General features: G+C 39.8%; 1 protein-coding gene across 2 annotated transcripts in view; it reads right to left on the reverse strand.

Moving 5' to 3' along the window:
• Hsd17b4 (hydroxysteroid 17-beta dehydrogenase 4) overlaps positions 1–25,748 on the reverse strand; it is a 73,978-nt gene that overhangs the window by 41,572 nt on the left and 6,658 nt on the right. For both annotated transcript variants that reach the window (XM_060377284.1, XM_060377283.1), the window contains exons 3-9: positions 16,534–16,641; positions 14,187–14,246; positions 12,073–12,094; positions 11,923–11,969; positions 9,974–10,058; positions 8,229–8,416; positions 2,448–2,539 (exon numbers count right to left, since the gene is read on the reverse strand). In XM_060377284.1, the coding sequence (XP_060233267.1) occupies positions 2,448–2,539; positions 8,229–8,416; positions 9,974–10,058; positions 11,923–11,969; positions 12,073–12,094; positions 14,187–14,246; positions 16,534–16,641 (602 nt within the window). The remainder of the gene's footprint in view (positions 1–2,447; positions 2,540–8,228; positions 8,417–9,973; positions 10,059–11,922; positions 11,970–12,072; positions 12,095–14,186; positions 14,247–16,533; positions 16,642–25,748) is intronic.

Raw genomic sequence — 25,748 nt, forward strand, 5'->3', positions numbered from 1 at the left:
ACACTTCCAATATTGGCCTTTCAGTGAACAATCCTCAAACTACTTGTTAAAGACAAACCAGCAACATGACACCACCCAAAGAATTAAGGTAAACAACAAATATGGCTAGATATTCTTCCTATCTAAAACATACATTCTAAATTTGGAACCACATGGAACCACCTTAATTGATTACAAAGTCAAAGAATGTGGTTATTTATTCCTTTGCTAGCTGGAAGTTTTTGGGGCATTTTTCCTGCCCAACACTCATTCTGGACAGAACACAGTTCCCCTGCCCTCCTCAGCAAACATTATGAGAGGCACTTCATATGGCAGTTGGTTCTTTGTTCATTCCCAGTTGGCATGACTTACTATTCTTGCAAAGGGCGGTTCATTTCCTGACTTCTACCTCATCAAAATCTTTCTAAGCCTTTCTTCTGGTTTCCCCTGGTTTCGAAAAGGTTCCAGGGCAAGCATCTCTAACCTTGGACCACGTCACCTGACCGAGATGGCCCTCCAGGACCTGGTCGGCATGGCCTTTAACTCAGGGGCCAGAGCAACTGCACCAGCTGGACTAACGTGCATCTCCTGCAGGCAACCCCAGGGTCCAGCAGAGCTCCGCAAAGCACACTTTCAGGGTTAAACTCAGGTGGTCAGATATTTTACTACTATGTTTTATATTGTGTGCATCAAATGTTTGTCATTTTAAAAAATGTCCACAACACAGTAAAAAATAACAACATATGACTATATGTATGCATGATCTTTGTATTATGATAATAAAGATAAGGATGTATATAAACTGTCCATCTGAAAAAAACAATCTGTGTAAAATGCGCACCTAATAATAAACTGGAAAAAATTATAAAAAAACATTAATAATAGTGCTCAGGAAAATAATATGTGTTTTTTTTTTCTCCTATTCACATTTCTATGTATGTAAGGTTTCCACAAAGATGATATATATTTTGTGCAGTCAACAATAATATAATTATTAAAAAATAAGTAACTTTGATTCCTAAATAGATAAAAAAGAGGTCAGAGCAAATTTCAAACTCTAAGTGACTCAGTACCATTAATGTTTTCATTCTGTAAAACTAAGCGTGCACAGTTCTTCCATCATCTAATTTATATAACTCACATTCAGTTGGTAGGACTAGAAAGGTAGAAGCACATACCTGTGCTCAAATATACAGAGACCTTTTTTCTTAATTTATTCACCGGCTTTTAATTCAAATGAAAGTGGCTAATGATGTATTACTTCAAACTGAAGCAGGTTTTTTGCTGCTAAGAAATATTTTGAATGCTACAGTGTACACAGATAGGTTCACTCTTGCCAGAGTTTCAAAAATGGGAATAGAGAGAGGTCTAATATACAACACTTTAGGCAAGAATAAAGAGATCAAACACAAATAGATACACAAAAACATGTAAATTAGCAGAGATGGTGGCAGAGCTGGCCTGGCATAAGGCCTTAAATTCAATCCCTAGTTGTACGTATAACTCCAACAAATGGTGAAAGTGTGTGCAGCTTTTATTTTAGAACATAAATTTTAAAACTTCATAAAAGAAATAAAACCAAAAGATTACTGCTGAATTTAAAATAAACAAGCAGCATTTATTGTTCTGTCATACTCAAACATGATTCCTACTATATTTATAATTAAAGTTGCAGGAAGGAAATACTAGGCTCCCACGCCAAGGGCTTTAAATGATTATAGGGGCCTGGATAGACAGCCCAGTGCTTGAAAGCACTGGCTGCTCTTCCTGAGGACCCAGGTTCAATTCCCAGCACTCACATGGCAGTGCACAACTGTCTGTAGCTCTAGTTCCAGAGGATTTGTACCCTCGCACAGACATGCAGGCAGAGCACCAATGCATATAAACATAAATAAACCTTTAAAATAAATAAATGATTGTACTCGTCACAAAGACCACAAGAAAACTAAAGCTCTACAGGGATAATTTACACAATAACCCTGAGAGCCTGCAAGTGCTAGGTCAAATGTTCAAATTCTGGCCTACCTGACTCTAAATGTCTGCTTTATTATTCAGCTTCTTACATCAATGAGACTTTCTATATTTTACTAAACACATTAAATCAGCCACATTGAAATTAGGAAAAATACTAAAAACAGATAGCTTTGAAAAAAAGAGTTTGTAACGTTATTATCACTTTCAAAAACAAACAAACAACAAAAAGACAGGGATCTGCATTCCTTTGTTTGAAACAAGGCCTTGTTACTGAGCCCCCGCAGGGTCCTCCTACCTCGGCTCCAGAGTGCTGAGATATCAGTGTACACCCCCTTTCCTGGTCTAACACTTGTTCCACAAAATCATATACATAACATTTTACAAATCAAGTCATACACCAGTACCAAGTTTTCCTGGCAATATTAATATACAATCTTTTAAAAACATAGTTACCTAAATGATGCTTTGGGGGAAAAAACAACATTTTGACATACCTCAAATAAGCCACCATTTTCCTCACAGCTTTCATGGCAAAGCCAAAGTACCAGAGGCGCCACATAATCTGGCTTCAGGGCCTCAACAAGATCTGAAACAAATGCAAGAACATCTGTAAGCAAGAACGCATATAAATTTCATAAATTATTTTACTTTCTGAAAATACTTTACATAAATCTCCAGAGACTTTTAAAATAAATAGGAACAAAATTATATAGAAATAATTAAGCTTAGAAGCCTGTAGAACTTTTTCATCCCAACTGAGAAAAGCCTAACATATTCTCAGGTTTCTCCAATCATAGGTGTTACATGTGCCTTTTAAGGATGGGTGGCATATATCCATTGAAACCAGAGCTGCCTGGGCAAGGACTGGTGAGAAAAATAATATAAAAGTTGACACTCTTAGGTGCCATGCTCTTAGGTACCACTCACTTGGGTACCACTCTCGAAGCTGTTTTACTCTGCTCCCTTTTAACAGGAATCTAGGAAACTATGGAGCATCCTTGGTGAGTGTAACACAGATAGTAACTGGGACAGAACGCTCTGGTGTACTGGAGACTACAGGAAGAATTATGTCCCACGGCACCTCTGTGAGCAGCGTTTAGTGCAGAAAAGAACCCACAAGGAAAGTGGAGACTGGACTTCACTGCGGAGCACATGACTCCACTCCCCGTTCCCAGGACTTCATCAGCGAGCTGCTAATTTCCTGTCTATGGTACTCAGGTCTTCCAAGCACCAATGAAAGATGACTATGTCCTATACTACCTTATTTGCTTACAATACCTTATATTTATTAAAGGATAATGGAAGTACAAATTTTAATTGATATAACCAAATATAATTATACTCTGATGAAATTTTTAAAATAAAATCTAATTGCATGTTATATGCAGTTTTGCTCATCAATCTTTTTTTTCATTTATTTATTTTATTCACTTAACATCCTTGTAGCCCTTCCCCTCCTCCCCTCCAGGTCACACCCTCTCTCCCTCCCCCCTCCCATGAAAAGGGGAGCTCCCTTTCCCAACCAACCCAGCTCATCGAGTTTCATCAGGACTGAACATGTCCTCTTCCCCTGTGGCCTGGCAAGGCAAAGTCCCATCAGAGGAAAATAATCTAAAAGCTAACAAGTGAGTCTGTGCCCGATGCAGTCCCCACTTCCCTTATAGAGGACCCACCTGAAGCCTGAGCTGCCCATCTGCTACATTTTTATTGGGGGCCTAGGTCCAGTTCATGCATGGTCCTTGGTTGATGCTTTAGTCTCGGTAAACCCCTCTGGGCCCTGGTTAGCTGGCTCTGTTGTTTTTCTTGTGGAACTCCTGTCACTTCCGGGTCCTTCTCTCTTTCTTCCCACTATTCCCCAAGACTCCCTATGCATTGACCAAGGTTTGGCTGTGAGTCTCTGCATGTGTTTTGAGGTGCACCTCTCAGGAGCCTGTCTGCAAGCTTAGCAGAGTATCTTTCATAGTGCCAGGGGTTGGCACTCTCTGATAGGGTGGGTCTTTGTTTGGACCAGGCATTGGCTGGACATTCCCTCAGTCTCTGCTCTATCTGTTCTATCTTTATCCCTGCACATCTCATACACAGGGTAAATTTTGGGTCGAAGCTTTTGTGGGTGGGTTCCTGTTCCCCATCCTTTACTAGAAGACTAGTCTAGTTAGAGGATGCCCTTTTCAGTCTCTATGGTCACTGCTATTAGGAGTCTCTGCTTGAATCCCCTCATATCCTCCCAGGAGCCTACCCTGACTTAGGTCTCCTTACTCACCAATCATAGCCATGAAGGGAATGCAAATCAAAATAAAATTACTTTGAGATTCCATACAAGTCAGAATGGCTAAGATCAATAACACAAATAACAGCTCATACTGGCAAGGATGTGGAGGATTACTTCTGCATTGCTGGTAGGAGTGCAAACTTGTACAGCTACCATGGAAATAAATACGGAATAGCTAGCACTACCTCAAGACCCAGTTATACCACTCCTGGGCATGTACCCAAAAAACACTCCAACCTCCCACAGGACACTTACTCAACTATGTTCATAGCAGCTTTATTCATAACAGCCAAAAACTAGAAACAGCCTAGATGTCCCTCAAGTAAAGAATGGATAAAGAAAATGTGGATCACTCACACAATGGAGTATTACTTAGCTGTTAGAAAAATGACATCATGAAATCTGCAGGCAAATGGATAGAACTAGAAAAAAAAATCATTCTGAGTGAGCTAATCTAGACCCAGAAAAATAAATATAATATGTACTCACTCATAAGTGGACATTAGCTGTTGAGTAAAAGATAACCATGCTTCAATTCACAGACCGAGAGAGGCTAAACAACAAGGAAGGCAAAGGAGGGAAGCAAGGATCTCCCTGGGAAGGGGAATAGATTGTGCAGCTGGACTTGGGGCAGGTGGGGATGGAACAGGATAAATCAGGGTGGGGAGGAAGGAACAGAGGGAGAGATTATGGGGAGAGATGACTGGAACTGGGGGCCACTTGGGGGTAAGGGGCGATTGAAAACAGTGCAGTGGAAAGTTCCTGAAATCTATGATGGTGATAGCAAGGACTCCTAGTAATAAAGAATATGAAGCTTGAACTGGACATCTTCTGTAATCAGGCAAGGCTTCCAGTGGTGAGACTCAGGCACCAACTCAGCCACAAAGCCTTCAACCTCCAACCTGTCCTGCCTGCTAAATAGATGTGTTGGGGCAATACTGGCTTGTGGGAGTGGCCAACCAATGACTGGCCTAATTTGAGGCCCAAGCCACAAGAGGGAGCCCATGCCTGACACTGCCTGAATGACCAGGAACCAGAGCTAGACTAGAACCAAACACAACTCACTCACACACACACAAAGGCAATAAAATGATTCCTAATGATATTCTGCTATACTCATAGATCAGTGTCTCACCCAATTGTCATCAAAAGTGGAATCAGAAGCAGAGACCCTCAGCCAAACATAGAACCCTGCAGAAGAGGAGAAGGAAGGACTTTAGTAGCCAGAGGAATCAAGGACACTAAGAAAATTAACTAAGCAGGACTCATACGGGCTCACAGAGACTAAAGCAGAAATCATGGAGCATACATGTGTCTGTGCTAGGTCCTCAGGATATATGTTATGGCTGTTTAGCTTGGGATTTTTGTGAGATGCCTAACAGTGGGAGTGAGGGTGTGTCTGACTCTTGCCTGTTCTCGGGACCCTTTTCTTCTGACTGGGTTGCCTCATCCAGCCGTCATATGAGGGTTTATGCCTAATCTTATAGTAACTTGTTATGTCATGTTCTGTTGATATTCCTAAAAGGTCTGCTCTTTTCTGAAGGGAAATGGAGGAGCAGTGGACCTAGGGGAGGGCAGGATGAGAGGAGTGGGGGAGAGAAAACTAGTTGGGATGTAGTGTATAAGGGAAGCATAAATAAAAAGAAAAAATCTGGAAAAAAAAGCAAGAATAGGAGGCAAGTCACACATGGTGGGAGATATATTTGCAAAAAATGTATCTGACAAAGGATTTGTTTCCAAAATACACAAATACTTAAAACTCAAAAAGCAAACCAACTCAAGCGGAGAATGCAGGTGCACACAACCAGGAAGCAGAGGCAAGATTTCAACTGTGAAGCCAGTTTAGGCTACAAAGAAAGATCTTATCTTAGTTCAATCCACAGAAGGAGGTAAAGGTGTAATAAGAAAACCAACGCCACAGTTAACCTCTGACCTCCGCGTGCACATAAAAAGTATCCACATGTAAACACTGTGGGTAAACACACAATAATAATAGACAATACAGTAATAGATACTTCACCAAATACCAAAACATAGGAAAATGCTGTGCATAACATGTCATCAAGGGGTCTCAAATTGAACTAGTAATGGCCTATCACTTACTTAAAAGACTAAAACTATAAAGGAATGTTAATTCAGAACATGGCTGTTCTAGCAAGAGATCACATCCAAAGACCTTCTAGGTCTGTATGATCCGGGTGAAATAATCCAGGAGACAGAGACAAGCAGATCTGAGTTCAAGGCCAGCCTGGTGTAGAGCAAGTTTCAGGTAAAGAAAAGCTTAGGTCCAAGCATGGTGGTACATGCCTTTAATCCCAATCAATGAAGGTTAACTTGGTATGTTGACATGGACCCATGTTTGAAAGTGATGTCTAATTGAGTGGCAGAAACAGTGATGAATCAGAGAAAGAATTGACAGAATAGGATATGCCCAACTCTCATGAGAAGAGAGAGAAAAGGGAAGCTACTTAAAGAGCAATGCAGAGAAAGAGGAGGCAGTTTTATCAGGACAGTAACAGAGTGATAGGTTCCGGGACCAGGCCTAGGTTAGCAGACAGAGGCAGTAAGCCTCGGAGACAACTGAACCAGGAGAATAAAAGTTCACTTTACATAAAACTAATTTTGATTTGCCAAATGCTGGCAAGATATTTCACAGGAACTCTACGTCAGTGCTGGTAGGAATACAAATGATAAAGTCATTGTAAAAGACCATTTGGTAGTTTCTTACACAGATAAAATATTTTACAAATTATCCAGTAATCACATTTCTTAATATTTTCTCAAAAATACTCAAAAAATTTATGTGCATACAAACTTACTCATGAATTTTTATTTGTAGCTATCTTCTTAGGGTTTCTATTGCTGGAATAAAATACCATGACCAAAAGCAATTTGGAGAAAAAGGGGTTTATTTTGTCCTCCAGGGAAGTCAGGGCAGGAACTCAAATCAGGAACCTTAAAGCAGGAAGTGATACAGAGGCCACCAAAGAGTGCTCCTTACTGGCTTGTTCCTTATGGCTCACCCTGCTTTCTTGTACCATCCAGGACAACCTGCCCACCAGTGGGGTATGTAGCGGCATACCCCACTACAAGAAATGCCCACCAACATCAACCATTAATCAGAAATGCCCTACAAGCCAATCTGGTAGGAGCATTTTCTCAATTGAGTTTTGCTTTTCCCAAATTATTCTAACCTGTCTCAAGTTAACATAAAAACTACCTAGCATAGTAGCTTTATTACAACTCAAAAAAAAAAAAAAATCAAAAAAAATGAAGACAACCAAGTTGCCCTCATATGTAAGTTAATAAACAAACCATGTGACTCCCAGACCATGGAATATATCCAAACAATATATGAGTTTCAACCGCCCCCCAGGCATCCAGAAGGAAAAGGGAAGGAATAAGTGAGGCACCAGTGAGTTCTGTATGGTTCTGTAAAGTGGACACGTAAGGGTATGCACTTGTAAGAAGTCTTACAGCTACACAGCACAGTGAGTCCTGGTGCAACTACAAGCCTTGACTAACAACAATGAATCAGTGCTAGTTCATCAGTTATAACACACACGACAGGTGTTAGCAGGAACCATGAAAGAAACATACATGAGAACTCTGTACACGCTGCCTAATTTTTCTGTTTACAAACTCCTCTCAAATAAATTGTTACATTCGTTCCGTATTTATGCTCTCCATTTCACATTATATTTTATATAATCTATATGAGAAATCTATTATTTTAAATAATTGTGATATACTTATTATAAAATAGTAAAAATGTTATTATCCTGTCTATAGAGATACATGTGCAAAGACTAGGGGTGAAAGGAAATTAATGGTCACTTTTCGTCTTTTCCATTGCACTTTAAACTTTTCAACAACAGCCACAAATGACACAAAATGCTCTTGAAATTGGAAAGAAGTTTTATTTCATGTGTTCATAAATTAAACCCTTTTATGATGCTCACTCCACACCCCATGTGACAGACCTGCAGAATCTAAGTGCACTCACCTTCTGGCATCACGGTCTGGGTCATCCGTGAGCCAGCATTGGGGGCGATGGTATTACAATGAATGTTGCTCTTCCTGCCTTCAATCGCAAGAGTATTGCAGAGACCCAGGATGCCTAGCTTTGCAGCACTATAATTTGCCTGGCCAAAGTTGCCATATATTCCAGAAGCTGAGGAGGTCATAAGGATCCTAAGAGAAAACATCGACAACATCTCTCCATGTGCATCTCTGACAGTGCAACCCTAACTCTATTTGAATGCTGTGGTGCCTGTCAAAAGCAACTCTGCATACCGTCCTTCACCCCTCACAGCTGTGACTCATACAGTTAGAATAATGTTGATATAAAAGTGATGTTTCAAAATTCAGCTATAGGACTAAAGTACACAGAAAGAATCTCGGTCAGAGCCAATTAGATTTAAATATAAGAATCTTTATATATCATCTACCAAAAACAACAATATTTATAAACACAAACTAGCAACAGGTAAATTAAAATTTTAGCAAAAAATATTAGAACAGCTGTAATTCTTCAATGGTCATTACTTCGACACTCCATTTCTGTATAGTACTAAATACCATCTTATAAACTGGCCCAATATCACTCTACTTAGAACAAATAAAAACAAATTCACTGTCACGACACATATAAAATAGAGTCTCAAATAAATCAGCATCATAAACAATTGGCTTCTACAATATCCCTAATCTGCAGGACTGACCCTGACATCACAGAGGACAGAATAAATGGACAATATCTATAGAAGTATAAGCGAGTTACACTTGTGCAGGAATAAAGAGAAGTCCTGTTCCCAAAGAGTTTGCAAAGACGAGTTCATGGTGGGCACACATCAGAAGAAAGGGTGCTCACCTCTGTCCACCTGGTCACTGGTCACACCTAGTAACATTCTGGTTAAGGAGCGAATCTTCAGTGCTCACCCTGCTTCCTAAAGTTGTTATGTATCGGTTTCCTATAAATTAAAATCTTCCATCTTGGAAGGAAGCTCATTAAGCCACAGATGATTACAGGGTGAAACAACAGGCTGTCCTAAGGGGAGCTAAAACATTCTGTGCTGCAGGAAAGCTCAATAAGCTTAGTAAATAAACTAAACTACTCAAAGACTTCAGGAAGTCCCTGGAACAGACAGGATTCACTGGACCCCTCTCCCAGGGTACATAAGTAGTCAGGACAGCTACTAAAAGACACTCTTAGCCAAGCTGAGCTGTCTGTGAAAGGCTCAATTCTATTGAGCCATCTGGAAAGACACTCTCTAACCAGGTGAGCTTCCTAGAGGCTGTGCAGTAAGGTCCAAATGTCCAGGTTGTATGAGCTGTCACCCATGCTGAGGTATAATTTTGGTGGTGCAGCAGTCTCTGAGTCACTGCTGCTCCTATTAGTAGCCCCTCATGCATATTCCCAAAACTAATGCCAATAAAGCTCATTACTCCATTTTGCTAAGCTGAACTCTGGTGTTCTATGTTTTCGTCTGCCGTTGGCTCCCTATCTGGGATGAATAGACATCAATTCACATCTTGTCTTCCCAAGAACACAATAAAAACAATAAATGCTCATGGGAAATGTACTAATAATAAAAAGCATGTGGCAAAAGAAAAATACAAACCTAGTAAGTGTGTACTAGACTACACTTCAAAGCCTGCACAGGTGTGAGAGGACATGCCCCAGCACCAAACAACCAGCTCACAGCACTTTGTGCAAACATCCACTCTGGCATCTACAGGCAACTCTACCTTCCATAATTCTGTTTCTTCATATGATCCCACGCTGCTCGGGTCACTTGGAAGGAGCCCCGCAAGTGAACTCTCTGAATTATATCTGAAAAAGAAATTATTTTTATTATATATTCTGTTAAAAGTTAGGTGTGTCTTAGAATGAACTTATACAAACATATTTGTTTTATATCAAGCAATCATAACCACCTATTGTCACACCCAAGTAACCACTTTAGCTTTAATTAGAACAAATTACACTACCAATCAACAATTCATACGCATATGGTACAAGGTTTTCTATAATTTATAAAACTATTAAAATCCTTGCATATATCTAAATATAATGCTGTATTTAATTAATGTCCATTCACAATAAAAATTTGCTAATGTAACCCAAGAGGGCCAGGGGGACAGTTGAGTCAGTCTTTTTGTATCTCTACTTGAATGTGTACCAGGCAACACAAACTTCCCCAAAGCAACTTTACACCACCCCCCTTAACTAAATGTGTATAGGGATATAGCTTACCTGGAAAAGTGCTGAGTTAGAGTCCAGGAAGCCATGTGGAAAAGCAGGGTTGCAATGTGTGTAATTCCAGGGCTGGTGAGGCAAGACAGTCCCCTGGGACTTCCTAACCAACAAGCCTAGCCTAATTAGTGGGCTCCAGACCAATAAGAGGCCCTGTCTCACAGGAGGAGGGTGGCATTCCTGAGGATGACAACCTAACATCTCTGACATTCAAACATAGATGCATACTCACCCCCCTACATGAACTGTTACACATGCATGAAAAGCATGTAAACAGTAAATACTCATTTTTATTGTTATTTTACATATTACATTTTACATATATAACATACACTTAAAATAACAAAAACACTGTGAGACGGCACAGCTCATCGTCAGGGAATATTCATAAACTACTCACTATCATCTCAAGACTTTCAAATATGTTTAGAGGAGTCTATTTTTCAAAGACTTCAAGCCAAAGAGTGGACCACTTAGGGAACACGTCAGAAAAACCCTGGATTGAGTGTTGTTTAGAAAAACCCTGGATTGAGTGTTGTCCCATTTTGACCATTCTTACTTATTTGGTTTCATTCTGCAACTCCGAAAAGAAAAATGTTTTCATACAAATATTAGATGAAAGGAAGGGTAAGTGCGAAAGTAAGGCAAGACAAAGGGGCGCTCAGGAGGGAGATGCTGGGCAGGACAGAATCTCATCCTTTAGCTTTTCTCCTCCTCAGCTTCCTTTCCCAGCTGTACCAGGGGAGGAACTGAAAGCCTTCCTTTGCTTGGTTCTCAGTCACAAGGACACTGTGCCTCTTCCAAAAGCTCTAGGAGCAGCAGCTGAGCTCTTAGCAATGATGTAATTACCACACCTCAGCTGCTGTGCCTGCCCCATCTCAGCCACTGGCTTGTTTCTTTCGATGACCAATGGAAACAACCACAAACAGAACAAAGCAAAAATAAACTGCTTTCATTGTTATATAAACTCAACCTTTGCAACACAGGGAAGGAAAATGAAAAATATTTCCTATTTATTAGAAACTTCAGATTTATATCCAGGCTTTGTCCTACCCTTGTCTTAAGATCTTTGTTTTTAATTTGTAGTGCCCTAGCCTCTTCTACATCCTGCTCTTCTCACGCGGAAAACACACACACACACACACACACACACACACACACACACACACACACTCCTAGATAAAACGTGGTAAAAGCTATTAGAAAAAGTTAATACTAAGACACAAAACTACTTTCAGTACCTTCTGCAAATGACTTAACTATTTTTTAACAAATGTTTAAAAAATAGGATACTTCTTTAAATAAATAATTTTAAATAGAGTAAATGTATTTACATTAACAATAGCAAATAGAAGGTATTTCTTTAACTGAATAAATGCATTAAATATTAAAAAGACAAAGTGGATAGTAATGTTCCAAAGAAGCATGAAAAACAGCTTACCCCAGTCTTCATCACTTATCCGCGAGAAGGAACGGTCCCTCAGGATTCTAAAATATTGATAGTAAGTATGGTCAGAGTGAAAGGGAAAATACACAGCAGTAAACACAGTGGTATATACTTTACTAAAAATGAAAGTACAGAAAAACTCACCCAGCATTGTTGACCACAACATCTGCAATATAAAAAAAAAAAAATCGAAGTTACATAAATGAAAGCAACCATATTAATTTGCACTTGCTTACAACTCACATTTATTTTAAAAACTGTTTTTAAAATCAGATTTAGAAAAACTAAATCAAACAAGAATGCTGTAGAAACAAAATTTTATACCTATACCAAAAAACAACTTACAAAAACATATCATCATATCATATCTTCCTCTCTCAGACTCAAATATTTAAATCTCCTCTCTTCTACCAAAATTCTTTTAGCTCAAAAAGCTACTGTACCCTCTTGAGTTCTGAGTACTCAGAACCAACCATACGCCATCTTGCATTTAGCTAATAAGACAGGGATTCAGGCCTGTAATCCAATAATTTTATTAGCAAGTGCAGAATGCTCATGAGATAAAAGCCAGCATTGTCCTCAACTACAGAAAGAGTTTGAACATAGCCTATACTGCATGAGACCCTGTGTAATAATAAATAAATAAATACATAAATAAATAATAAAAAGAAAGCATTTCAACAAACCCACTAAAGGCAAAAACTAATGTTCTAGTTGATAAATCTTTGTAATCTCACTATGCAAAGAAAGTGAAGTTTTCAAAGATTCAACCACTGGAATCCTGTGGCTATTCAGGTCCTCTGCCTTCATACTCTGTAGCTTCTGCCCCTTTCAGATGGCACATGACCATGGCTTTTCCCTAACCAAACTAGAGTATCTTAGACTAAACAAAGAAGGGATACATTCAATTGACAAATAGCACTGCCCAGACTGAAAACACGTAGTTGGTTTCCCTCTAGCTGTCCATTAATTTTAGTAAGAATGTGTGGGACTAAGTCAGGAAGAATATTTAAAGAGGAAGGATCTATAGTATATCTCTAAAATGAAGAGCCTTATTGTGCTGGATGGCTTTATGTGAACTTGACACAAGCTAAAGACATCTGAGAGGAGGGAACCTCAATTAAGAAAATGACTCCATAAGTTCAAGTTGTACTCAAGCCTGTAGAGCATTTTCGTAACTAGTGATTGATGGAGGAGGGCGCAGCCCACTACGGGTAAGCCACAAGGAGCACACCAGTAAGCAGCACTCCTCCATGGCCTCTGCATCAGCTCCAGCCTCAGGTTCCTGCCCTGTTTTAGTTCCTGTCCTGACTTCCTTCAGTGATGACCAGTGATATGGACATGTAAACCAAATAAACCCATCTTCCCCAATGTGCTTTTTGATCATGGTGTTTCATCACAGCATAAAAACCCTAACATACTTATCATTACACTTAAGACAATTATATTTAACAATTATATTTAAGACAGTTATTAATACATCATTATATTTCTTCTAAATTTATAAGATATCAAATCATTTAAACCCAAATGAACATAATTTTAAAAAATGCACTCAGTCCATTAATTGCCAAAATACTGACTTATCTCAGAAATGTATTTGAGACTTAACTGAATTATGATTAAAAAGGGAAAAGAGCTATGATCATGAAATTTTTTAATGTCTTAAAATGCAAAAAATTAAAAAAGCCAAATATATATATAGCAAAAAGATCATCACCTCAAGTCCATCATAAAATAAAATAGGTTAAATAAAATATTCAAATTATAAAACAAATCCAAAATTTTAATTAGCAATAGAGATTTGTTTATTGAACAAATGTCAATTTGAAATTTTTATATTAGGAAGCTAGAAAGTGCCTCATTAGAGTCATGTAATAGCTTTCATTGTCAACTTGCACCAATCTACAACCACCTGGGAAGAAAGCCTCACTGAAGGATTGTCTACACTAAGTTTGCCTATGTGAAGACCTGGGCCACTGTGGGTGGCTCCATTCCCTAGGCAGGGTTTTCTAAATTATAAGATGGGGGAAACAAGCAGAGTACAAGTAAGCAAGCAGCAGGTACACATTTACTCCTGCTGCTGACTGCTGATGTGACTGGTATTCAAATTCCTGTCACAATGCCCCCACAATGGCAGGCTGTATCTGAGATCTGCAAGTCAAAATAAATCCCTTTCTCTCTAAGTTGTCTTTCCTGGGGATATTTTACCACAGAAACAGAACTTAAAACCATAAACGTAAGGAAGCAAGCATCACCTATTCTGCCGAAAGTGTCCAGTGCAGTCTTCACAAGCTTCTCTCCTGCTTCAACTGAATCTGGGAACAGAAATGAGGACAAAACTTCAATAATCCCCCTTACAAATGTCTTTCTGTGGCTCAGAGCACATAAGTGATACTATCATCCAACAGAATTAAACTTAAAAAAAGGCACTTAGCAATCAACAGAGTCTAGTGTTACCAAAGAAATTCTTATGCCAGACAATTCATTAACCAGAAAAATAAAAATAGAATAAAATGAATAAGAAATTATGACAAGAGCTGTTAATCCCAGCACTCGGGAGGCAGAAGCAGAAGGATCTCTATGAGTTCGAGGACAGCCTGTCTACAGACTGAGTTCCAGGACAGCCAGGGCTACACAGAGAAGTCCTGTCTCAAAAAAAAAAAAAAAAAAAGAAAAAAGAAAAAAGAAAAGAAAGAAAGAAAAAGCTGACAAGGATTAACTAGAGCATAACTATCCAATAAACTGCTTATGGGAAAGAAAAGGAGGTAAGAAGTCATTACATGTTGATTAAATTTTTAAACATCCTATGAATTTGAAAATGCCCTAGTTTCACCATTGCACAATATAGTAACCAAAGTAAGCATACGCAGCTACTGAGTATCCAAAAGTGTGGCCAGCATAGCAAACAAATACTTAGTTTAATTTAATTTATATTTAATTTTACATAACTACACAGACATTTTACCTTAATGGCAAATTAAGATGTGAGAGATGGAGGTACACATTTAATCTATATAAGCATGTGCATTATTATATAGCTGCCTATGATAGATACACCATTTTGCAATATTAACTACAAAAAGTAAAGCAAATGATGTGGGTTTATATATTTAGCTGGTAAGCTTAAAGCGGGGCTCTGCTTGCTGTCAGCCATTACCACGGCCTCCGCTATAGGCTCTTCATTAACAAAGGAGAACCCAGGAAATACCATCAGTCCCTTCACAGGACCCAGGAAATGTCAACCCTTCTATGAGACGCAGGAGTAATGTTATCTCTTTCCCAGAACTCAGGTAACATTGTCACTTCTTTCCATGGAATCCATAGCGTCCTTGGTAAAATATGCAGGTAGAGGCCAGATGCTATAGCACGCCCCTGGAATCCCAGAATGTGGTAGAGCTGGGGAAAGATATCTCAAGTTCTCAGGCCAACCTGGACTGCACAATGAAACACTGTTTCGTTGTTGTTGATGTAGTTGTTATGGGGAGGGGGGCCCATGTGCGTGCCTGTGTGTGTGTGTGTGATTTTCCAAAGTGTTTGGAACCAGAGTATTTCTATCATTTTTCTTCAAGTTTTGGAGTATTTGCTTATACATAATGATCTATATTGGGGCTGTAACCCAATTCTATGCAAAATATTTACTCACATGTCCTGGACACCTTACACTCACACCTGAAGGTAATTTCATGTATAATTTCTACTGTGCCTATGCTGGACTGACTACACTCTGTCAGGTGAGGTCGGTTGTGGAATGCTCTTCTTCTGAAACCATATTAGCACTCAACAAGCTGTAGGCTGTAGAGCACTTGGATTTCAGATTTTCCGATCATCAGTGCTCACTGTCGGGATGACTGAAAATGCACACTTCCTGTAAGACTGAGGGCTCATCCAGGCAAGCCTAATAGGACTATACCTGCTCCAACAGCCACCAGTGGCTTCCTGAGCCTCACCTGCCCGGTGCTTCCAATGGCTGCTGAGCCTCTAACCCAGGAAAGCCTTAGCACTTGGAAAACCTGGAGGGGCTGTTGCCCCTTGATAAAGACTAAGCAAATGAGAGCTGCAAAGGGGAGGAGCCTGAGATTTTTATCCTTGAAGTTCTCACAACTTCTCATCCTTCCAAATGCTGTGACCCTTTAATATAGTTCTTCATGTTGTGGTGACCCCCCAAACCATAAAATTATTATCATTGCTACATCATAACTGAACTTTGCTACTGTTATGACTTATAATGTAAATATCCGATATGGATCATATCCTGGTTTCTTCCCTGTAAGCTGTCAAAATGAAGCCAAGCTAAGATAAACCAGCTCCAGAGAAATGAAGAGTTAAAAATGATGCTGCGCAAGTGTGTAAGACCTTGAATTTAAACAAGCCTGTTAAACACACAGCCCCATTTAAAATTTAAATAATCAGACCAGTTTGTGAAATCACCTACATTACAAGTTTAGAGATTTCTCACATATAACATAAAGTATGTTCCAAAGGATTTAGATAAACTCTGTTTCCATAGTTACACTGTTAATGCTGACTTATTTCTCAAGGATTACTAACGCGAGCAGTTTTCATCAACAGAAGGAACGTAAACAGTTTATGTCTGTCAAATACCGTAATTGGCCACTGCTTTCCCGCCTTTCCTTCTTATTTCTTCCACAACCTTGTCTGCAGCCGAGGAGCCTTTACCAACTCCCTTGAAGTCTCCTCCTAAATCATTCACTGCAATGCAAAAACAAGCAAGCAATTACTCTTTCCCACCTCCCAAGTGTGTTCGATATAAAATTCAAATTATTGGTGTGTTTCTTCAACGTGCCCACTTCCCACCCATGATCACCAATCTTCCTAAACACAAGGTAAAGTACGTGTTATCAAACGGGCCTCTCGGCTGGGATGTCGCTCTGCTCTAGAGTCTTGCCTCACATGTGTAAGGCCGACTCATCTCCAGCACCAAGAAAACTACGTTTCAACACAGATACAAGCAGCAAAAATACTTAAGGTTCAGATAGTGAATATTTTACTTTCACTATGCTTTTCTTCTCTTGGAATGGAAAGGAAGAGGACTTAATCCCTTTTGAAAAAACAGTGGCAGGTGGGGGATGAGTGGGGTAAGGGTGTGAAAAAAAATCACTTCAAGAATATAAAAGAATACAGAGATTTCTGGAAACTTTAGAACAAATAAAGAAGTTGGCCTAAAAATGACCTAATGATGACGAGGGATAGAGAAGGGAGTGAGGAGTAAGTGTGCAGGAAAGGTGGAGATTAGACATGATTGATGCATGCCATATGCATGTATGAAAATAGCATGCTGAGCCCCGTAAATATGTACAATTACAGTGACTTAACAAAATAAAAAGTAATTAAAAAGAAAACTACCAGCAATCCATTTGAATGCACCTAGCCAGAAGAACTAAAATCCAAAGAGAAAAAAAAACAGAAACTCTCTTCAAATAGTGGCAAGACACAAGCATTGCACCATTCACAGCAGCTGAGGTACAGGAACAGCTCAACATCCACTGCAGGCGAAGGGACAGCGGGTAAGAGGACGCTGGCTAGGTGAAGTAAGGCAGCCAGAAAAGAACAAACACTAAAGGTTCCCCTTATATGTCATTTTGGGAAGAGTCAGATTCACAGACTCACAGAATAGGAGGATGGATGCCACAAACTTGGAGAAATTGGACCTGGGTAACTTTGATAGGCCTAAAGTTTCAATTACGCAAGATGAATACTGACATAGACTCACTACGTAGCACAGTGCCTATACTAACGGTGCACTGTAAAGCTGAGGCTACAATAAAGTTTTTAAAGATGCACACTGTAAAGTAACTTCCTCGTGTCCAAAAACACTTTATTTAATGTAGGTGTGCAAGCATATAATGTGCATATTATATATATATATATATGATTTTAAACCACTAAGCAGAGAAGAACATTTGTAAATTTTCCTAAAACAAGATGTCATAATCTAGAATTCAAGAAAATATCTATTAAAGGAGACCATGAATTATATAAAAAAAACAATATATTTGATCACTAGTTTATAGTATGATTTCATCTATGTTTAACAAATAAACACACAAAATCTCCATACCCTCAATTATATAAGTGCTAGCATCAACTATACACTGGTGATTTTCTGAGAAAACCTACAGTGCAACACATAACGCATGGGAATGGTGCTCACCCTCAGTTTCTAACTTACTGAAAGTTCAGTGAACAATGAAAGACTTTAGCATAAAGGAAACATCAAAGCCAAAGTAATCAAATTCTAGGGACAGATGGCAAACTCAACACAAGTTTTATAAAACAGCATCTAAGCCCTAATGAAACATACAGATCAATGCCAAGTAACTTAGAAAAACAGAATTCAAGAAAAATGTTTGGGCCGGAGATTGTATTGTGAACGGGTCATTTCTATAGGGCTATCATGTGATTCTGAGGACCATAATCCTAGTAAACTGCTAATTACAAATGGTGAGAGGCAGCACTCTACAATTAATATTGATAAGCTTTGTTTTGTTTTCTTTTCTGAAGAAAGTGTTCCTTTTAATTAAAGTAATGGTTCAAGGTGTAGTATGACTAAGGAGAAAAAGGAATGACACAGAAAAAAAGCAGCACTTAGCCACAATAAATATGTTTTCAGTCTCTTTCTTTTGATGTTTTTTAAAGAAATGAGTTTTCCTAAATTTAGGCAAGATTATGTTTTCCTAATCAAGTAATATTACCAATCTTGCTGAAAATTAAAACTTTCTGTAAAGACACAAATAATAAACAAGTTTATATTAACCCCCAAGACATGGAAAAGGGAATGATTCTTGAAAATCTGAATTCTATTAATTGTTTATTCCCATGGAATTATTCAAATGACAAAAAAACTAAAATAATCAAAATTTTAAGACAAGCAAGAGTTTTACGACTTTTTAAATTAATTTTACATTTGTAATTAAAATGTAATTATATCATTCCACTCTTCCCTTGATTCCTTCTTTAAATAAATAAATAAATAAACAAAGTAAAATACCACAAGAACTTCCAAGGCGTTTAAATGGAGAGACTTGCTCCACTGTGTAATGAAACACTACCTCCAAGTGGAGAAGTTAGAAAGTGCAGCCAAACACATAAACGCTGAAGAGCGGCTAATGCTGAGAAAAAGAATGCATCATTAAAGAGTGTCGGAACAGCAGGAGTCTACTGAGCGCATCTGAAAGACTCTAACTAGCAGTGTTTTCAAAGCAAAGACTCATGACCAAACCTTTGGCAGAGTACAGGAAATCATAAGAAAGAAGGGGAGTTAGTCTGATACGGAAAGGCTAGGAGCTCCACAAGGACCAAATATATCTGGGCACAGGGTCTTTTCTGAGACTGACATTCAACCAAGGACCGTGTATGGATATAACCTAGAACCTCTGCTCAGATGTAGCCTGTGGTAGCTCAGTAACCAATTGGTTTCCCAAAGTGGGGGGAACAGGGACTATTTCTAACAGGAACTCAATGACTGGCTCTTTGGTCTCCCCACCCCCGAAGGGAGGAGCAGTCCTGTTGGGCCACAGAGGAGGGCTTTGCAGCCAGTCCTGAAGATACCTGATAAAACAGGATCAGATGAATGGGGAGGAGGTCCCCCCTATCAGTGGACTTGGAAAGGGGCACGGTGGAGATGAGGGAGGGAGGGAGGGACTGGGAGGGAATGAGGGATCGGGACACGGCTGGGATACAGAGTTAATAAAATGTAACTGATAAGAAAAAAATAAAATTCAAAAAAAAAAAAAAGAGTGTCGGAACAGATAGTCAAAAGGTCTCTCTCTACATTAGAGGACTAAACTAACAAACTCATTCAATCTCCAGCTCTCAAACACGGGGCTAGAAACACAATGTTCAAGCGCTGAATGGCTTGGAAAGCATTAACTTGAAAGTTTACCCGTAACCAAGTATGAAGAACTATCGGTCCCCACACTATCCAGCATGGCCGCCACTCCAATGCATGTAAAAGTTCCAGTTGATAAGCAACAACCAAGCAGCTTGTTTTGATGTAGGTTTCCCATCTGTTACCAATTATGCACTGATGCATTTAATGTCCACAGCTTTTCAAGAGTTTGCAATGACAACTACTGCTGTCATTTTCAACCAGGGACAGAAAACACAGTTTACACACTAACCCAGACTCTCAGACCGTTAAATGCAAACTTTAGTCTAGAAGTAGGAGTTCCTACTACAACAGCACTTTGCTCCTCTCTCACACCCAGGCTATTCAGCCTTAAAAAATAACAATCATTTCTACTAAAAATTCTGAGCATGTTTGCTTGAGAAAAATTCAGAGAAGAGGATATAGCAGGCTTTCCTCTCAGGTTAATGACATGCATGGAAGATCACGACAGCTACAGATAGTGTCTCAGCTAGAGCCACCACACGTTCCTAAAGCTTGATATATTTGTAAATTCTCCATTTAAAACTGCCTTTCATGGGCCAGGTGTCCTGGCACACCCCTGGAGCCCAGTGCATGGGAGACAGAGGACCAAGAGTTTTAAAGTCATCCTTAGGTACACTGAATTCTAGGCTAGCCTGGGCTGCATCAGATCCTCTCTCAAAAAGAATAATCAGCTCACACTCTGGCAGGTTTTCTTTGCTTCTTAAGCAAATTATTTTCCTCTTTTCTTGTCATTTTACACATATGGGTGAGCTAGCTGGGTAGTCTAATATGGGCTGTAGAGGTTTGGTTCTGTTTCTTGGGTTGGGTTGGGTTGGGGGGATGGCTCTCCTAAAAATTTACTCTCAGAGTTTCATTAAATAACAGCTGTATTGAAATTTCATGGATCCACAGAATTCTGAACTGCACTTGAAACTAATGTGCTCTTTCTCTCTCTCTCTCTCTCTCTCTCTCTCTCTCTCTCACACACACACAAACACACACAGTACTCCACCATTAGGTACACAGGTAAATAAATTAAAAGTGTGACATTATCCAGCTCTAGTAATCTTTTTTCTCCACTAAGTTATTTATTCCCTTTACATCCTGATAGCAGCCCCCTCTCCTCTCCTCCCAGTCCCTCATCACAGACACACAAACACATACCCATTCTCCCCTCTCCTCCTAAGAGGAGATCCACCAGGGTGTCAACCTGTGCTGACACATCCAGTCAGCTGTGGTAATCTTCCTGACAGAGCTACATGTCTGGGAATTCCCACTTTTCACAGTATTGTCTATTATCGAGGTTGTCAATCCAAATAACAGCCATAAACTCTAGACCATTGTTTTAACTCACATTTCTTTGAGCACTATTAACTTAACACTTTATTCTGAAGCACTTATTAGTCATGTATATCTTTTACGCACTGCCTGCTTATTTCACCACATTTTACTTGGGGTATGTCTCTCTGGTGGCCTTTTGTTTGTTTGTGCAGTTAGTTTTTGTTGTTGTTTTTGTTTTTTTTTTTTTTTGGTTTGTTTTTCAGTATTTTTTTTCCCCTCTTGCTGTGCTAAAACTCACTCTGTAGACCAGGCTGGCCTCAAACTCAGAGATCCACCTGCCCGCCTGCTTCTGCTGGGATTAAAGGTATGTGCCACAATGCCCAGCTTATCTTTGTTATATTTTCAAATGGCTTTTTTTGTATGTATTACAAATCATAAATCCTTTTACCAAAATGTTGAGAAAGAAAGGTCCTACCTGAGTGTTTCTATGAGTATCATAGCACTGTTTTTCACTGTTTTGTGATAGTAAAATCTGCATTTGTCTGTAGTTCTTTTATCTGCTGTGCAAGGCATGATTCTTGGAAATTCATTCTTTCTCTGTCTTTTGCCCTAGCACTTTATAATTCTTTAGAGGCAGTTAATAATAATAAATACTAAGAAACATGAGCCAGAGGCTGGAGAGATGGCTCAGTGGTTAAGAACACTGCTCTTCTAGAGATCCTGAATTAAATTCCCAGCAACCACATGGTGGCTTACAACCATCTATAATATGATATGATGCCCTCTTCTGGCATGCAGGTGTACATGCAGACAGAGCATTTGTATTAGACAGAGAGAGAGAGAGAGAGAGAGAGAGAGGAGTCAGACATGATAATAAAGTTCTGCAATCACAGCCCTTGGTAAGCTAAGGCAGGGAGAGCTAAGATCAGAGGCCGGCCTGGGCTACAAGGATGAGGACTAAGCCAGCATGGGCTATGAGATTTTTGTCCCAAAAAATAGGATGAAAAAAGGGAGGGGAGGGAAGGAGAGGGGAAGGGAGGGAATATTAAGCCATAACTGAAGAAATAAAAGTACAGTGTACTTTTGTGTTGTGTATGCGTTTGCACAGGATCTATGTGTGCACATGGGCATCTGCACAGATGTGTGAAGATCAGATGTCAACTTTAGATGTGGTTCCTCAAGACCCATCTTCCTTGGTTTTGAGAAAGGGTCTCATTAGCCTGGCATACGCTGATTGCATTTGGCTAAGTGGCCACTGATCCCCAGGTATCCACTTGTCTATCTTCCCAAGTGCCAGGATCACAGACACCTGAGCATTTCTTTTAACAGGGTTTCTTTTAACACAGCATTTTCTTTTAACATGGTTTCTGAGAATCTAACTCAGAACCTCGATGCAGGCATCTTCACCAACTTTGCCATCTCTCCAGCACCAGCTCACTTTTAATTTGTACAACACTTGTCCTCCCAGTTCTGAAAAGCACAGGCCCTAAGGCATTCCGTTTGTTTTCAATTGCATCAGGATCTTCACCTGTTTACTGTGCTCCCAGTTTGGATCTAGTGCCATGGCAGTGCTTCATACTCTAAACTTCAGGTTCGCAGTGAGAAGATGCCAGACTTTCTGAGGAATTCTCTATCGCCCTTTGCCTGGTTGCTTGCTTCCTATTGATTTTAACCCCTCTACTGGAGTCACGTTCTCAAGGCAGCTGTTGTAGAGTCAGTTTGAGCACCTTGCTCAAACCTGTAGTGGGGTTCCTGTTACTCATTAGCCAACTCTGAAGAAGTCATGTAGCCTAGGCTCACTTCAGCACTTCTGTCATTTACAGGCTCCTTTTCCACTATAGTTTAAAGCAATTTCTCCTATCTCTCCACCCACTTATTAAGAGTAATACTGGTAAAATTTAAAGAGTACTGTAAAATGTACACATACTCATGTTCATATACCATTCAAAGGATTTGTCACCAAGTCATAGCCAGTTCCACTGAGATGAAAGCCAGCAAAATGACTCAGTATGTAAAGGAACTAATTACCAAGCCTGACAATGGTTCAATCTCTAGGACTGCCACGGAGGAAGGAAAGACTAACTCCTACAAGCTGTCCTCTGAACTCTACATGTACATAATGGCGTGCATACCCCCACCACACGCACAATAATAATATAACAATAATAATAATAATAAATGTAATTTGAAATTTGTTTTTAAAGTAATTACTTTGGGGCTGGGGATATAGCTCAATGGAAAAGCACTTTCCCAGCATGCATAAAACTCAAAAAAAGTTCAATTCCCAGAAAAGAAGAAAGGTCATTTCCTTCACCTGGGGAGAGAGATCAGGAAAAACACAGTGTGTGTGTAGCAGGCACAAACCTTGGATTTAATCCCTAGCACCTCCCACATCCCAAGAAAAGCATTTGATTAACTTTACAATAGCTTAACCTAATGGATTTTTTTAACCAGTTTATGTTTAGGTCCTGATCACTACCAAAAAGACTTTTTAGAGGTATGTATTTGGAGGGCAGGCGCACAGGCACCATGAGGCTCACGTGGAGGTTGAAGAAAAATTTAAAGGAAGGAGTCAGCTCGCTCCTTCCACCATATAGGTCCTGGGGAAAGAATGCAGGCCATCAGGCTCTTCTGCAAGGGCCTTAACCTGCTAAGCAATCTCACTGGCCTTCAAAAGTACTGTAAAAACTTAAATGTAAAATATCTGTAATCCCAGCACTTAGGAGTGAAGGCAAAAGGGCAGGCAAGGCTATCTTTCAATAATAACTGTTTCAAAAGAGAGAGAAAAGAAAAATTAACAAGGTGTTATATGTATGTTCTCTCTTACATACTCTGTGTGTGTATGTGTGTGTGTGTGTGTGTGTGTGTGTGTGTGTGTGTGTGTGTGTGATTTACACATGCATACACTAGAGAAAGAGAGGTTTCTGGAAGGCATACCCAGTGGTTGCTGAGAACCTTGTCAGGCTTCCCATAAGCTATACCTGACTGCCAGAGAACAGAGGGAAACACTGAGCTGGCTCTTTATTGTTCCCGCTGTTTGGCAGAAAAACAGTCACCTTGGCTCAGGAGGAATCTTTTCTAAAATGGCTACAGATGTGTGTAAATATGTGGAGGGCTCGGAAGGGAAGAGACATTCAGAAAGCAAAATCTCAAGTGACAGGCTTGCACTGCCAGGACCATGTGCTAAGAATGTGTAGTTACTAAACAGAACTTATTTTTACCCTTAGAGTGATTAAAATGCCCCAAAAATGTTACGTGATGAAGACTGGCCTCTATTTCCTTAATGGTGTCTTGTAGCTGCATCCTCCTGAGAGAAAGAAGGCTAAAGCTAAATGACAAAAGTGTTGGAAGTGCAAGAGAGAGCTCCCTTCAACCCTGATCCCTTTAGATGGGTGCTAATCATCTCATTCCTGAGGGCAGAGCCTTCAAGACTTAATCCTACTCAAAAGGCCACACCTCAGCACAGTTGGGATTCAGCTTCAATAATATCAGTCAAGCCTTAGCAATCTCTGTAACTGATTTTCTTTGCCTCACCAGGAAGGAGGCAAGCATATCCTTAAAGGAGAAGAAAACGAGAAATGAAAGAATGAGACTGATGCTTGGACCTCTTGTCCTGCTCATCCATACTCCAGGTGCTCCAGTCGACCTGTGCAGGGAGAATGTTCAGATTACACATCAGAGGAGGACACTGGAGCAGCTCTGGTTCACTTAAATACTGAACCTAACATTGTGTTTTCTGCCTGGGAACTAAACTATCAGAGACCAGGAGTGAATATATAACAGAGACTGATCACTCAAGAGGTGGAGGCAGGAGGACCAAGAGTTGAAGACCATCCTTGACAATAGACTGAATTCTAGGCCAGCCTGGGCTACATGTGGCAGTGACAGGGAGAGAGGAAGAGGAAATAGAGAAGGCAGAGATGTGTGTCTACCTACCCCTAGCCTTCTTCTCAGGATGCTGCTCCCACTGCCTACTGCAAATCTAATAGGAATGTCCCACATCTACCAGCCTGTTCCTCCCGCATTCTTCCCTATCTTAGGAAATGAAAACTCTTCATTTCTCAGGTACTCACCTCAAAAACCTTGGATCACCCTTAACATTTCTTTACCTTACAATTCATATACAAACATTCAACAAATCCTACCCTATCTCCCTTCAAAATATACCCAGAAGAGTTTAACCTCCATTCCTACCATCCTTTCCAAACTACTGCCACTTCTTGCAGATTAGTGGTGCATTTCATTACCATAACTAAGTGCCTAGAGCAGGCTATTCTATATAGCTACTGTATACAGCTGGGGCTATAGCTCAATCTGTATAATGCTTGCTAGCATGCACAAAGTCCTAGGTTCTAGAGCACCTGTTGCACATTTGCAATTTCAGCACTTGGGAGGGAGGCAGGAAGATCAGAAGTTCAAGTTCAAGTTCAAAGCCAGCCTGGGTTATATGAGATCTTGTCTCAAAGAGGAGAGGTATAAAGCTTGGGATATAGCTCAGTCAGTAAATTATGTACCTTGCAAGCATGAAAGACCTGAGTTTGCTCCCCAAGAACCCATATAAAAGAACTGTATGAAAAGAGAAGAAAAGTATCGCAATGCACACATTCCAGGGCAGGAGAAGCAGGGACAGGAGGAAAGCTGGCAC

Source organism: Meriones unguiculatus, chromosome 2 (assembly GCF_030254825.1).
Source record: "Meriones unguiculatus strain TT.TT164.6M chromosome 2, Bangor_MerUng_6.1, whole genome shotgun sequence".
Taxonomy (NCBI): domain Eukaryota; kingdom Metazoa; phylum Chordata; class Mammalia; order Rodentia; family Muridae; genus Meriones; species Meriones unguiculatus.